The 16,078-nt window shown below is 47.0% G+C and overlaps 1 protein-coding gene across 1 annotated transcript in view; it reads left to right on the forward strand.

Moving 5' to 3' along the window:
* Window positions 1-16,078, forward strand: part of LOC101595661 (insulin-like growth factor-binding protein 7) — a 68,951-nt gene that overhangs the window by 48,284 nt on the left and 4,589 nt on the right. The window contains exon 2 of the mRNA XM_012950348.2: window positions 8,897-9,006. Within this exon, the coding sequence (XP_012805802.1) occupies window positions 8,897-9,006 (110 nt within the window). The remainder of the gene's footprint in view (window positions 1-8,896; window positions 9,007-16,078) is intronic.

Consider the following 16,078-nt stretch of genomic DNA (forward strand, 5'->3'; position numbering starts at 1 on the left):
AAGAGTTCATCCTATCTTGTCCTTCCCTTACTGCCCTCAGCTGACCACCTGAGGCTGTGTCCCATGCCAATGGTCAACTTCTACCCCACCCCATCTCTGGAGCCTCCCAAAACGCCTTGGCAGATGGCTCTGCTCTTTAATTAGCTGCGCAGTCCCTGCTTCCCCTTATTTAATATCAGGAAGGTTCCCTTCATTCTGTCCCCTTCCCCTCCTGGCCACAGCGCCTTCCTACCATTCTCCTCCCTTGCACTTTTGTTTCATTTTTTCCCCTCCAGTGTGTCACCGGAATCACGTCGCGATGTAGGGGACTGCTGCCAAGTGGTCTGAACTCTGTGTCTCCATATGTGGCAGACAAAATCCTCCCGAAGCCCTCCTTTCCCCTGTCTGGTGTGAGTGCCCAGACTCTCTGAACTAGCGCAGGGCCCAGCGTCACGGAGGGTCAACATGAGTGTCACTTGCCAGCCTGTGCTAGCTTGGAGATGCCTTGTACTCAGGTGTGCTGTCCACGTTAACACACACATGGTGAGCACCGGGTGTGAATCCACCATGACGTAGCCCACCTTTGCCTCGGGCAGAGGGGTGACTGCCCTTCTCTGTGGAGCTTGCTTTGAGTGTCATGTGTTCCCTCTAAATTTGCATCCCCTGGTGATGTGTTACTGATTGGTTGGTTGATGATTGGTGCTATATATTAATCGACTGGTGGATGGGTAGTAACCAAAAAGAATTATGTGGACTGGCAAAATGGCTTAGCGGTTAAGGTGTTTGCCTGTGAAGCCTGAGGACCCCAGTTTGATTTTCCCAGGATCCACATAAGCGAGATGCACAAGGGGTGTATGCATCTGGAGTTGGTTTGCCGTGGCTGGATGCCCTGGCATGCCCATTCTCACCCCCTACCCCCCCTCCTTCTCTCTCAAATAAATAAATAAAATATTTTTTTAAAAAAGAACTGCTGCTGGGTATGGTGGCACACGCCTTTAATCCCAGCACTCAGGAGGCAGAGGTAGGAGGACTGCCATGAGTTCGAGGCCACCCTGAGACTACAGAGTGATTTCCCAGTCAGCCTGAGCTAGAGTGAGACCTACCTCAAAAAAGCAAAGAAAAAAAATTGCTTATGGCAGCAGAAAGTCAAGTAAAAGATTGAATAGAATCACGACATGTGATCTGCCAGCCTGTCAGAGGTCGAGCTGGAATGCCACTTTGGCTAGGTAGCTTGGTGACGGCACTGCTCTGTTTGCCTAATGGTGTTGCTATAAGCTGCTGCCCTGGGCTCGCTGTACCCAGTCTGGGCTCACCCATTCCCAGTGGACAACGAAGGGCATCTGACTCCACAGATCCTGGCACCATGCTGAAGCCATCATAACACCAGCATCCCCATGAGCCCAGCTGGGAAAGGCATGACAGACCCATGCTGTGCAAAGCTGGGTGAGCAGACTCGGCCCAACAGTACTGCAGAGGGCGAGTGTGTAGGGACAGAGGCTATAAAAATGTCCAAGAGAGGGCTGGAGAGATGGCTTAGCAATTAAGGCACTTGTCTGAAAAGCCCTAAGAACCCAGGTTCAATTCCCCAGGACCCACCTAAGCCAGATGCACATGGTGGCGCATGCATCTGGAGTTCATTTGTGCTAGCTAGAGGCCCTGGCGTGCCCATTCTCCCTCTCTCTCTCTCTCTCTCTCTGTCTCTCTCAAATAAATTAAAATTAAATTTTAATTTTAAAAATGTCCAAGAGAGATGAGATTCCAGGCTTGCTACTTCCAGTAAAGGGAATAAGTTGGCCAGGAGGGTGAGAGAGGGAGGGCATTCCCCAGAGGTAAGTAGACAGTGGCAAAGGTTTCTGGAAGTGTGACGGCCATGCACTGATGGGGACAGGCCTGCTGGGAGCAGAGAGTGAGGAATAAGGGTGAATTGGGATTTAATTTAAAAAAAAATTGCCATAAATTCGAGGCCACTCTGAGACTACATAGTGAATTCCAGATCAGCCTGGGCTACAGCAGGACCCTACCTGGAGGGGAAAAAAAACAGAGATGGCAATGATTGTAATGGGGCGGTAATATGATGGAGAATGGAATTTCAAATGGGAAAGTGTGGGGGTGGGGAAGGAGGGAATTACCATGGGATATATTTTATAATCATGGAAAATGTTAATAAAAATTAAAAAAAAAAAAAACAGAGATGGGCTGGAGAGATGGCTTAGTGGTGGTTAGGGCACTTGCCTGAGAAGCCTAAGGATCGAGGTTCGATTCCCCAGGACCCATGTAAGCCAGATGCACAAGGTGGCACATGCATTTGGAGTTCGTTTGCAATGGCTGGAGACCCCGGCAGGCCTTTTCTCTCTCTCTCTCTCTGTCTCTCTAAATAAACAATTAAAGTATTTTTTTAAAGAAAAAGAACAGATGATGAAGGAAATAAGAAAGGGAATCAAATAGGAAAAAAAGCGTAGCTGACTGTGGTGTTTGAAGACTTACATTGACTGTTGGAGTGAATTTGACTTTTGACCATTTCCCAGGTTCAGTGGACAATATTCAGCCTTAAAATACGGCTTCCCCTCTCAGCTGCTCAGCAGTTTCAGACCTTAAGACTGACCGGGCCGCAGGTGACGGAGTTCTGTTCTTCCGTGCTTCGGCCCCTGGGAGCGAAGTCTCACACACCTGGCACGTGGGTGGGTGGCGAGGTTCCCCCAGGCCTCCCCACGGGCGCAGCGCAGCCAGCTGGGCGGCTGACCCTCCAACATCCTGCCTCGTGCCTGTGGCCACCAGGGGGTTCCCGGTAAGCCCAGTCACCACCAAACCCCAAAATAGGCTCTGGCCTCTTGTTGGGTAAAAATGGCCAAGCGGCTTGTCAGAAATCTCTGGCAGAGCTCCAACACCAAGGCTGGATCCCCAGGAGAGCGGGCTGTGCTGGGGACGTCTCCGGTCACGGGTGGGGATGTTTGTTGCTCTGCGAGAGACTAGGAAATTGTTCACATACTTTATTAACATTATCCCTCCCTGTACTTTTTATAGAATAGAGAATTTTAACTCTGTGCTCGCTTTATAGGAAATCAGATTGAATGAACTGCTGGTTAAATTGAAGGTTAATTCCATTTGAAGGTCATCGGCTCATGTCAGTTGTATGTGTTTGTTTTTGTTTTGTTCTGTTTGTTTGTTTGTTTTTGGTTTTTTTTTTTGAGGTAGGGTCTCACTCTAGCTCAGGATGACCTGGAATTCACTATGGAGTCTCAGGGTGGCCTCGAACTCTTGGTGATCCTCCTACCTTTGCCTCCCGAGTGCTGGGATTAAAGGCGTGCACCACCACGCCCGGCCAGTTGTATGTTTTTGACAGCTGCCTTCCTTCGCTTCTTCAGAACCAAACCATAATATTTCGAATGCAATGCCATCCATCTAGAATTCTCTGTAATTCTTCCTTCTCTATGTCATAGTGATTTCTCAGGACATAACTATTCTTAGAGTATAACTGAATATTCCTAAAGTAATGTGGTAGCCTGTGAGTCACTTTTTTACAACTTAATTAAAGGAATTAATGGAGAGGATGGAGACAGAGATTCTGCAGGAAGCTTCCAACCACTTTCAGGTACTTTTCAGGGGATGTTGATTCATTACATTGAATTGTAGCTTTCTTCCATGTTTAGAACATTACTCCTGGTTACAGATTCATTTAGGACCTGGTAGCTTTCTGTCTTCAGTTCATTGTTTTTCTTGCTTCTCCTTACCTCTCTACCTCATCCTTTCTTTTTTCTCCCCTTCAAGGAATTTTTTTAAAGCTCTCTAAAGTTTGAGGACAAGAGTTATTAAATAAAAGAGACGATGGGACTGGAGAGGTGGCTCAGCGGTTAAGGCGCTTGCCTGCAAAGTCTAATTCCCTAGTTTGATTCCCCAGTACCCACATGAAAACAGATGCCCAAAGTGGTGCATGTGTCTAGAGTTTGTTTGCAGTGACTAGAGGCCCTGACACATGCGTATTCATTCTCTCGCTCAAATAAATAAATAAAGTAAAAAATAGGGATAATGTATTTGAAAGATAGATGCCCACTGTTCAACAAACGTGACTGAATGGGAATTGAGTTATATAAAGTTATATAAGGAGAGAAAAATAGGAAAGCCTGGTTATGACATGTGAGAGAGAGAGATAGATAGATAGATAGATAGATAGATAGATAGATAGATAGATAGATAGATGGATGGATAGGTTTCAGGTGGGGAGACCCTTGGGGTGAACTTTTCTTCATGCCAGGCAATACCAGGAACAGCTTGGCTGTTTTCTTGAGTGGCTAGGGCAGGTAAGGGACGGAGAGGGGCCATGGACAGTCATTCATTCTATACACAGGATGTTCACTAGACAGATGTTTGAAACAGCCTGGAATCCTAGTGGAGCAAAGGCATGATAAATAAATAGGTTTATCCTGGGGGTTTTCCCTACACATTTAAAAGTTCTGTGATTTTTTTTAATTGGAATGTAAACACTGCTGGCAATGCCATGTCTCATGGCCTTAAATACTGATTTTAAGTATTTTTCATGAGAAAAACATCTCAGAAGTCTAAGGAGATGGCTCAGTCAGTAAAGTGTTTGTTACCTCACAGTCATAAGGACCTGAGTTCAAAATCCAAGAACCTACATAAAAATGCCAGCCAGAGCTGGGCATGGTGACGCATGCCTCTAATCCCAGCACTCGGGAGGCAGAGGTAGGAGGATCGCTGTGAGTTCGAGGCCACCCTGAGACTCCATAGTGAATTCCAGGTCAGCCTAGGCTAAATTGAGACTTTACTTGGAAAAAGTCAGAAAGAAAAAAGAGTATGGATTTTGAGTTGGAGAGATAGCTTAGTGGTTAAGACCCTTGCCTGCAAAGCCAAAAGACCCAGGTTTGATTCCCCAGTACCCACATAAAACCAGATGCACAAGGTGGTGCATGCATCTGGAGTTTGTTTGCAGTGCCTGGAGACCCTGGTATGCCCATTCTCTCTCTCTCTCCCTCCCTCCCTCTATCTCGCTCTCAAGTAAATAAACAAATAATTTTTTTTAATTATGTCTTGGAGCAGGGCATGATGGGGCATGCCTTTAATCTCAGCACTCAGGAGGCAGTGTAGTAGAATGTTCATGAGTTGGAGGCCAGCCTGAGACTACAGAGTGAGTTGCAGGTCAGTTTGGGCTGGGGTGAAACCCTGCCTCAAAAAAAACAAATTTAAATAAATAATAAAATAAAATTATGTCATGGGAAAAGTCCATGGAATGACAAAACACTAGGCTGAGATTTTCCAGTGTGCCCCTCCAACACAGGAAATCTGTCCCTGGCCAAGGCTGGGGACTCTGTACCCTGCGCTAACTCTGGGAAGAAGGACTGCAATTAAAGTGAGTGGAGGAGATTTGGGGGCTCAGGAGACCCAACCGTCCTTCATGTCCACGTGGCTTTGCTGCGTGAGCGACAGCTGTGTTCCTGAGCCCCGCTGCGTGGGTACACGCTGGCATATTCTACTTGGAATGATCCCCTGAGATCTGAGTCAGGATGCTAAGCCTGTGGGGACAGCGGGGGTGGGGACACAGGGCAGCAGGGAGTCCCTTAGAAAGGTGGGAGAAAGAAGTTGGAAGGCCAGCCAGATCCGGTCGGGTGGAGTCCAAACCTTAGGATACCAGAAGTAAAGAGGAAGCCCAGACGGGGGTTTAGACCCAGCCCTGGGCAGGGCTTTGTGTGCACACATTCCGAGGAGGGAAACGTCTCAGGCAGGCCGAGGTGAACATAAACACACCCAGCCCAGTGTCCCGCGTCCACACCTGCCACAGAGAAACCCAGCCTGCCAGCCAGTGTGTGACCCACTCAGGGCTACGGCTGTAGGGAAGGAAACGTGGAAGACACTTAAGAGTTTTTCAGAACTTGACTGTGTTGCACATTCTTACAAAGGGAGGGAGGAGGGAATAAAAATATTCCAGCGATCTATCCTTGTATTTATATAAAAACAGCTTCCAGTGCTTGAGATGAGTGGGAAAATCTTACAGACTCGGGTCATTTCCTTTCTGTTTCACAAAGTTAAGTGTGTGCTAGAAATAGCCTGTTGCAAAAAAAGGGGAGATTTCATATCCCTTGTAGGCTGGTTATGCCGGAGAACTTTCCAGGCCTAGAGGGGAAGGTTGTCGCGTTCCCAGGCCCCTGGTGCAAGATGACTCTGCAGTTACATATCTGACCAGACTGGCAGACCCCAGGCAGCTGACTTTGAAATTGGAAGGGAATAATTAACTCATTCATTTGAGAAACAAGGTAGGACATGCAGACAGGGCCAAGTCCAACTCCGAAGCGGCAGACTGTCACTTGGTGGGAAGCCAGGGGCTCACAGCTCCCCTGTCACGCTGTCCCCAGTCTTTCTGAAGGCCCCTGGTGACTGAAATCTAGCATTTAGAATTAGCAGAAATGAAATAGTAATTGTTTCACTCAAAAGGAAGTGTAGGGCTGGAGAGATGGCTTGGCGGTTGGGCGCTTGCCTGTGAAGCCTAAGGACCCCGGTTCGAGGCTCGGTTCCCCAGGTCCCACGTTAGCCAGATGCACAAGGGGGCGCACGCGTCTGGAGTTCGTTTGCAGAGGCTGGAAGCCCTGGCGCGCCCATTCTCTCTCTCTCCCTCTATCTGTCCTTCTCTCTGTGTCTGTTGCTCTCAAATAAATAAATAAATAAAAATTAAAAAAAAATTAAAAAAAAAAGGAAGTGTAGATGCTTGGGCTGGAGGGATGGCTTAGAGGTTAAGGCGTTTGCCTGCAATTCCCCAGGACCCACGTTAGCGAGCTGCACAAGGTGGCGCATACATCTGGAGAGGCCAGAGGCCCTGGCATGCCCATTCTCTTTCTCTTTGTCAAGTAAATAAATAAAACATTTTTATTTATTTTTTAAATTTATTTTATTTTATTTATTATTTTTATGCAAATGGTTGCGGCTGAGACGGTGTAGAAGAAATGCTGGTGAACTTTCAGTGTGGGTCTACAGAGCAGAGGTGCTGGGTCAATGCAGTGCAGGGAGACTAATGCTTAAGTGAGAATCATGGGCAAAGCTTGGCCTTCGCTCACACTTGCTCTGGGGCTGCCGTTGCAAGCAAACTCCCTGGGCGAAGTCAACAGGTACTAAAAAAGAATGCTAGTCAGGCGTGGTAGCGCACGCCTTTCATGCCAGCACTTGGGAGGCAGAGGTAGGAGGATCGCCGTGAGTTCAAGGACACCCTGAGACTCCATAGAGAATTCCAGGTCAGCCTGGGATAGAGTGAAAGCCTACCTCAAAAAACCAAAAAGAAAAAAAAAAAAAAAAAAGAATGCTTTCCTCCCCTCAGCTCCTCAACACTGCAGCCAAAGAGACTTGTACACTTACTTTCTTTTTAATGTCATCTACAAGTGTCTGTTTGAAAATTTTTATGTGGTCATTTATTTATTTGAGAGAGAAAGAGAAACAGAGAATGGGTGCACCAAGGCCTCCAGCCACTGCAAACAAACTTTAGACGCATGCGCCACCTTGTGCATTTGGCTTACCTGGTTACTGGGGAATCGAACCTGGGTCCTTGGGCTTCACAGGCAAGTGCCTTAACCCCTAATCCATCTCTCCAGCCCAAGGACCATTCACGCAATGCATACGAATGCCAGGCACATGCACCACCTTGTGCATCTAGCCTACGTTGGTACTAGGGAATCGAACCTGGGTCCTTAGGCTTCTCAGGCAAGCGCTTTAACCGCTAAGCCATCTCTCCAGCCCTTTCGCCACCCTTTACTGGTCCCAGACCTGCTCACTCCATTCAGGAAGTGCACTAAGAGTGCGCCTTATATGCACTGTCCCTTAACAGGGACCTAGAGTTGCTGGACGCTCTGACAGCTAACCTTGTCTCTCCACAGGGGTCTGACTCCAGTAACAGGTGATCTTCCCTTGCACTGGGAGAAAGACCCCCCCCCCCAACCATCGTTCTTGACACCCAGGTCGTGTCTGCACTTCCCCCAACCCCCAGAGTAACCAGCGTGCCACACTTCGCTCCTCCTCCCTGTCTGACCTCCGGGAAACTTCTTAGTCTTGGACACTATGGCCTGGGTGCACAGCACTTTTCCAACGATCTCTTAAATTGTTTTTTTCCTTTCATTACCCAAGGAGTGGTGTTCATCCCGCAACTTCACATGCCCCCCTCCCCCGCAATAGAAACAGTAATAAACAAAGAAAGGAAAACATTCAGCATTTTGGAACTAAGATTTCACGATGCTGATGAAAATGTCCTAGATAATACAAAACAGCTGGAAAATTCAAGCTCATTTAAGCATAGCTTGGGAAAGAGACAATTTTGCTAACAACAGATTTTTTTTTTCCCTGTGTCTGTTGGCTTGCCTGTTTCAATTTTTTTTATTAAAATTTTTTTATTGTAGTATTTATTAACTAGATACAGAGGGAGAGACGGGGAGAGAGAATGAGCATGCTAGGACCTCTAGCCAGTGCAAATGAACTTCAGATGCATGCGCCCCAATGTGCCTCTGGCTAACGTGGGACCAGGAGAATCGAACCTGGATCCTGAAGCTTTGTAGGCAAGCGCCTTAACCACTAAGCCATCTCTCCAGCCTTTGAGACTCCTCGGATCATCTACAGGCAGGAGGACCTCACACACAACCACATATTCATGTCCTAGGATGCTGCCTAATGCTAAGAGCTGTTAATAGGGCTGAAGAGCTGGCTCGGTGGTTAAAGGAGCTCGCTTGCAAAGCCTGCCAGCCCGAGTCTGATTCCCCGGCACCCATGTAAAGGCAGATGCACAAAGTGGCACATGCGTCTGGGGTTTGTCTGCAATGGCAAGAGGTCCTGGAGTGCCCATTCTCTTTCTGTCTCAAAGATATAAATAAATTACTTTTTTTTAAACAAGGATCTACTAACAGATGGGTTTTGCTGTCTGCTCTCTCTCTTGTAGGTCCTTCCATTGTGACACCCCCCAAGGACATCTGGAATGTCACTGGTGCCCGGGTGTACTTGAGCTGTGAGGTCATTGGAATCCCAACACCCGTGCTCATCTGGAACAAGGTTAGTGACCCAGACTTCAGGAAGACACCCTTCTGCCTGACAAGCTTCTCCCAAGGGGCACTGCACAGGATGATGGGTGCTGCCCGTCCCATGGCTTACTGCTCCTCAAAGACGATACTGCAGACCACTGCGTCCACCGGCTGTTCTGGTCCTCCAACAGTTCCTGCCTGGATTGTCTTAGCAGTGTCCCCAGCGAAGGATCCTGGGAAACTAGAAGTTCCATAAATGCTAAACACTAATCTCACTAGTGTGTCAGTTACTTTTATTTATTTGCAAGCAGAGAGAGACAGACAGACAGACAGAGAATGGGTATGCCAGGGCCTTCTGCCATTGCAAACAAACTCCAGATGCATACGCCCCCTTGTGCATCGGGATTACGTGGGTCCTAGGGAATCAAACCTGGGTCCTTTGGATTTGCAGGCAAGCTCCTTAACTGCTAAGCCATCTTCCAGCCCCTGTGTCAGTTACTTTTGCATGGCTGTGTCCAAAATATCCGACAGAGGGCTGGAGAGATGGCACAGTGGTTAAGACGCTTGGCCATAAAGCTTAGTGGCCGGGGTTCAATTACCCAGTCCCCACATAAAGCCCGATGCACAAAGTGGTGCATGCATCTGGAGTTCATGTGCAGCAGCTGGAGGACCTGTTGCAAGCATTGCTTACTCTCTCTTTTGCTATCTCTCTTTCTCTCTGTCTCTCTATCTGTCTGGTGTGGTGGCACACGCCTTTAATCCAAGCATTTGGGAGGCAGAGGTAGGAGGAGCACTGTGAGTTCGAGGCCAGCCTGAGGCTGCATAGTGAATTCCAGGTCAGCCTGGGCTAGAATGAGACCCTACTTCAAAAAAACAAAACACGAACAAACAAAGGATAGAAACAGCAGAGAAAAGGTTTATTTTGGTCCACAGTTTCAGGGGATTCACAGTCCATCAGAGCAGGGGTGACTCCCACGTCCTTGGTGGGTGGCGTCACAACGTAGAGCAGAGAGTGGAGCCAGAACTAGGAACCTGGACCGAACCTCCCAAAGCCTGGTGACCCTCGTCTACCACCACGAGCCAGGCGGGCTTCTTAAAGGCCACACTGCTTCCCTACATAGGGCCTCCGGCTAGAGAACAAGCCTTCAAAATATAACCTGGGGGGAACATTTCAGTTTCAAACCTTAACAAACCCACTCTCTGGGTCTGAATGAAAGCGTGACTGTGATATGTGTGATCGACCTCCTACACCGGGGAGACTGTCACATAAGCGTGTTGAGGTCTCACTCACTACCCCGAACATTTTCCCCAGTGATAACTATTTGCCAGTGTCTCATTGCCCTCACTTGACGTTGAAGCCCTCAGCATGGGTTGATGCTTGGGTGCTTTGTTGACAAAGTCTAGTCACAGACTGCAGGGAAAGGCAGAGAGAGCTGGTCAAGAGGCAACCTCCTGAGAACGTTTTTTTTTTTTTTTTTTCTTTTCAGGGTAGGGTCTCACTCTAGCCCAGGCAGACCTGGAATTCACTATGCAGTCTCAGGGTGGCCGTGAACTCAAGAGGCTCACCATGAGTTCAAGGCCACCCTGAGATTACATAGTGAATTCCAGGTCAGCCTGGGCCAGAGTGAGACCCTACCTTGGAAAAAAAAAAAAAAATTGTAGCAATTTGCTTTGAATTAGCCAAGGCAAAAAAATCATTTTCAGAAAATATTTAATTTCTTCATAAAAATAAGTTGGATGTTTTTATTAATATATAATCTAATACTATAAAATGGAATAAACAGTGTATAGAATACTGAACTTGACAAATTAATGAATAAATGAACAAATAATTTAAAGAAAGGAAGGAAGGAAGGAAGAAAAAAAGAGGGCTGGAGAGATGGCTTAGCAGTTAAGGCATTTGCCTGCAAAGCCAAAGGACCCAAGTTCAACTCCCCAGGACCCACATGAGCCAAATGCACAAGGGGCACACGCATCTGAAGTTCATTTGCAGTGGATGGAGGTTCTTGCATGTCCATCCTCTCTTCCTCCCTCTCTTTCTCAAATAAATAAGAATAAAATATTTTTTAAAAAAGAAAGAAAAAAAACGAGGAGTTTACAAGCCTCCAGGGCCGCACACATGACCGGGCTAGAACTCCCGCCCTTAGAACGCAGTGGCCTCGTTTCTTCTGTGACTGAAGCTTACAGACCCCGGGTGAAAGAAAGCAAGTGCTTGCAGAGCCTCTCCCCGCTGCCCGGACAAGCCTGCATGGGCTTGCACCAGACCGGGCCGCCTGTCGGCCTCTGGCGCCCTCGTGTGGCCACCAGGAAAACGCCTGGTGTGAGTCATGTAGATATGTGGGGTCCAGGGACACCAGCTGTCCTACAAGTGACCTCTACAGCTGGAGCTTCAGTTAAAGGGAACAGCGCCTCCTGCCTCTGTAAATTAAGCTTTGAGAAGAGGTGTGGAGGGAAAGCGGTCTCCGTGAGGCTCAGGGATCCTGGAACATATATCACCTTGTTGGGCAAATCTTGGTAGGGAATGATGTCTCCAATGCTTGCTCTCTCTCTCTCTCTCTCTCTCTCTCTCTCTCTCTCTCTCTCTCTCTCTCTCACACACACACACACACACACACACACGGAATCAATGTGCCTCGGGGTATTTTTTCCTTTAAGCTTCTAGGATTGCACAGAGCAACCCCATGGGCCTCCCAGACACCATGACAGGCAAGGAGAGACAGACTTGGGGCTGCGAGGGGAAAAACGGGAAGGGGAGGGTAGATTTCAGTTCTTGAGTGGTTTTCTTTTTTGTTTTGTTTTATTGTTTGCATATATATATATATATATTTGTTTGTTTGTTTGTTTTGGTTTATGAGGCAAGTCTAACAGACTGGCCTTTTTAAAAATTTTTTGATGTTGTTGTTTATTTTTATTTATTAATTTGAGAGTGACAGAGAGATAAAGAGGAGACACTGAGAGAAAATGGGTGCACCAGGGCCTCCAGCCACTGCAAACGAACTCCAGATGTGAGCCGCCTTGTGTATCTGGCTTACATGGGTCCTGGGGAATGGAGCCTCAAACCAGGGTCCTTAGGCTTCACAGGCAAGCACTAAGCCATCTCTCCAGCACTAGCCTCTTTTTTTTTTTTCTTTTAAGAAGAGAGATTTGGCACTCCAAGGCCTCCAGCCACTGCAACTGAAGTCCAGACCCATGAGCCCCTTGTGCACATGCATCACTTGGTGTGTGTGCCTTACATGGGGCAGAATTGAACATATGTCCTTAGGTTTGGCAGGCAAGAGCCTTAACCGCTAAGCCATCTATTCAGCCCTTATTTGTTTATAGTTACAATGCTGGGGAATGAACCCAGTCCCTTGAACATGCTAGGCAGACATTCTACCACTGAACTAACAATCCCCCCCCCATGGAAAAAAACAAAGAAAAGGGAAGGAGGGAGAGAGGAAGGAAGAAAGAAGAGGCAGAGGAGGAGGAAGAAAGAAGAAAGGGAGGAAGGAAGGAAAGGGAAAAGAAAAGCCAGGTGTGGTGGTGCATGCCTTTAATCCCAGCATTCAATGGTTAAGGCACCTGCCTGCAAAGCCTAACAACCTAACAACCTGGGTTTGATTCCCCAATGCCCATGTAAGTGAGCTTCACAAAGTGACACATGCATCTGAGTTCATTTGCAGTGGCTGCAGGCCCTGGTGTGTCCATATTCTCTCTCTCTCTCTCTCTCTCTCTCTCTCTCACTCTCTCTCACTCTGTCTTTCTCTCTCTCATCTCTCTGCTTGCAAATAAATAAAATATATATTTTTTTTAAATAGAACACAAAATCTGTTAAAGCAGCACAGTTATTACTTGTGACTATCATATACCAAATCCCAACCTAAGAAGCTTCTCCTGGGCCATAGTGAAACATGTACAAATCACTGACCTGGGTAATTAAACAAGCCACTGTTTCCTGTCCACTCTCCTCTAACCAGACTCTGAGAAGTACAGGCAGCCATATTTAACATCACAGGCCGTCTTGAATCCAACTGAAGTAGAGAAATCTTGTACAGATAGAAGTGAGTGTTAGAGGCGGGGGTGGGTGTGATGGTGCAAGCCTGTAACCCCAGCACACACGAGACAGAAGTCAGGGCTTGTGAGTTGGAGGTGAGCCTGGGCTGTGTACCGAGGAAGCCTGTGTTAAACAGCAAAGGGCACTAGAATCCTCAGTGTCTAGAAGGGACATTATCTAAGAGAATGAAGGAAATTAACGAATGGGAGGGTCAAGAAAAGGAAGGGGGAGCCAGGCCCGGTGGCGCGCGCCTTTCATCCCAGCACTCAGGAGGCAGAAGCAGGAGGGTCGCCGTGAGTTCGAGGCCACCCTGAGACTCCATAGTGAATTCCAGGTCAGCCTGGGCTAGAGCGAGACCCTCCCTCATAAACCAAAAAGAAAAGAAAGGGGAGGGGAAAGGCGAGAGTGGAAGAGGATATGCCCCCCGTACAATGCCTACGTACCTGTGAGAGAACAACAATGGAAAAACAAATTTAAACAAGAATCCTTGCTATGGAGCTAAATAGAGGCCCAGAAAGCCAAGCGCCACATGTTCTCCCTCATATGTGGATCCTAGCTACAGATGATTGGGCTTCTGCGTGAGAATGAAAATACTTAGTAGCAGAGGCCAGTAAGTTAAAAAGGAGACATAAAGGGTAGAGAAAGGAAGAGGGGAGGATACTTAATAGGTTGATATTGTATATATGTAAGTACAATGATTGTGATGGGGAGGTAATATGATGGAGAATGGAATTTCAAATGGGAAAGTGTGGGGGTGGGGAGGGAGGGAATCACCATGGGATATATTTTATAATCATGGAAAATGTTAATAAAAATTAAAAAAGAAAATAAACCACGGCTTACTGGGGAAAAAAAGACTAGTTGGGAAGAAGAGGGGACTCAGTAGAGAGGGGACGTGAGAGGGGAAAGGGGGTGGTATGAGGGGATTATGATCGTTGTATATTATCTCTATTTATGGAAGTTGTCAATAAAAATTTAAAAAAAAAAAAAAAAAAGAATCCTCACGTAAGGAAAAGCTAAGACTGGGAGAAAGCAGCGTTCTTCCTCCGCCCAGGGCTCTTAGCAACAGCAAAGTAATGGAGCATGTGTAAGCCTTCTCTCCTAGACTGACACACACTCTAGAGACCGTGGCAGAAAACTCTGAGGGTTGGCACAGCCTGGCAAAGGATCTGCACTTTTCTTATCCCCCTACAGAGAGTAGTGGCCCTGGGCTTTCCAGCAAACCCCTTGCCTAGGATCTGAGAGTTTGAAAGAGGACAAGGACTCTATAGCATCATTAAACCTTGAAAACTTGTCAAGGAGACAGTACATGTTCTAACCTACATGGATGCCCTTAAACGATTTCCTACAATTCAGTGACCTCCTCAAGGCTGTTCTTGTTTTTCAAGGTAGGGTCTCACTCTACCTCAGGCTGACCTGGAATTCACTATGGAGTCTCAGGGTGGCCTCGAACTCACAGCGATCCTCCTACCTCTGCCTCCCGAGTGCTGGGATTAAAGGCATGCGCCACCATGCCCGGCAAGTGTTTGTTTTTTTTTTAATATATTTTATTTATCTGAGAGAGAGAAATAGAGAGAGGGGAAAAGGGGGGGATAGGGGGACACACCAAGACTTCCAGCCACTGCAAACAGACTCCAGACACAGGTGCCACCTTGTGCATCTGGCTTACGTGGGTACTGGGGAATCAAACCTGGGTCCTTAGGTTTTGCAGGCAAGTACCTTAACCATCTCTTCAACTTCTGAAGTTTATATATATATTTGTAAGAAGAAAGTCTGGGGTGCATTAGGACCTCTTGCTGCTACAAACTGCAGATGCATGTACCACTTTGTGCATCTGGCTTTATGTGTATCCTGGGGAGTCGAACCTGGGCTGGCAGGCTTTGCAAGCAAGTGCCTTTAATAGGTCAACTATTTCCCCTAGGCCTCTTCAAAGTTTGTAAACTTTCAGAATCAGAGTACCTACCCTCTTCTGCAGTCATTGGCACTTTCTCTTATTTATTGCTTATTTGTGATCTAGGAAGAATTTGTTCCAACTACAGTGTACCCAGAGCCGGGTGTCTCATCTCAGCACCCGGAGGCTGAAGAATGAGGATCATGATCAACCTGAGCTACATAGCAAGATTCCATCTCAAAAATAGACGAACGGGGCGGGAGGGGTGGCTCAGCGGTTAAGGTGCTTGCCTGCAAAGCCAAAGGGCCCTCGTTTGACTCCCCAGGACTCACGTAAGCCAGATGCACAAAGGGGCGCATGTATCTGGAGTTCTTTTGCAGTTGCTGGAGGCCCTGGCGTGCCTATTCTCTCTCTCTCCCTGCCTCTTTCTTTCTGTCTCTCTCAAATAAATAAATAAATAAAATATATTTTTAAAAATAGATTAAAGCAGGGGCTAGAAAGATAGCTCAGTGGTTAAAGGTGCTTGCTTGCAAAGCATGCTGGCCTTGGTTCGAGTCCCAAGCTATCCATGTAAGGCAGATGCAAAAAGTGGCACAAGTTCTTGGTATTCATTTGCAGGGGTAAGAGGCACTGCTGAGTACACACACACACACACACACACACACACATGTGCACACACACACACCTTATAGGAATCTGGTATTTAGCAAATAAAGTCTAGCAATATACTGTTTTAGCCATGGCTTAGCGGTTAAGGCACTTGCCTGCAAAGCCCAAGAGCCCATGTTTGACAATCCAGATCCCACATAAGCCAGACACCCAAAGGTGAGGCAAGCACAAGATCACTCATGCCCACTAGGTGGCGCAAGCATCTGGAGTTTGACTTCAGTGACTTCAAGTGGCCAATTCTCTCTCTCTCTCTCTCTCTCTCTCTCTCTCTCTCCCCGTCTCTCTAAAATTAAAAAAAAAAAAAAAACTCCTTGCACAATATTAGTTTCTACTTGCACAAACCTTTTTGCAAGCTACTTAGGACATTTAATGTGTCAAATTCATATAAGACACTAAGTACTATTTTTTTTCTCAGTATTGGGGCAATGTGGGAAAGTCTGGGGGGAAAATGAACTAACATTTGCTTTATAATAGAATAAAATTAAAAGGAAAACTTCTATTGAAATGGTA

This window comes from Jaculus jaculus, chromosome 11, assembly GCF_020740685.1.
Source record: "Jaculus jaculus isolate mJacJac1 chromosome 11, mJacJac1.mat.Y.cur, whole genome shotgun sequence".
Lineage (NCBI taxonomy): Eukaryota > Metazoa > Chordata > Mammalia > Rodentia > Dipodidae > Jaculus > Jaculus jaculus.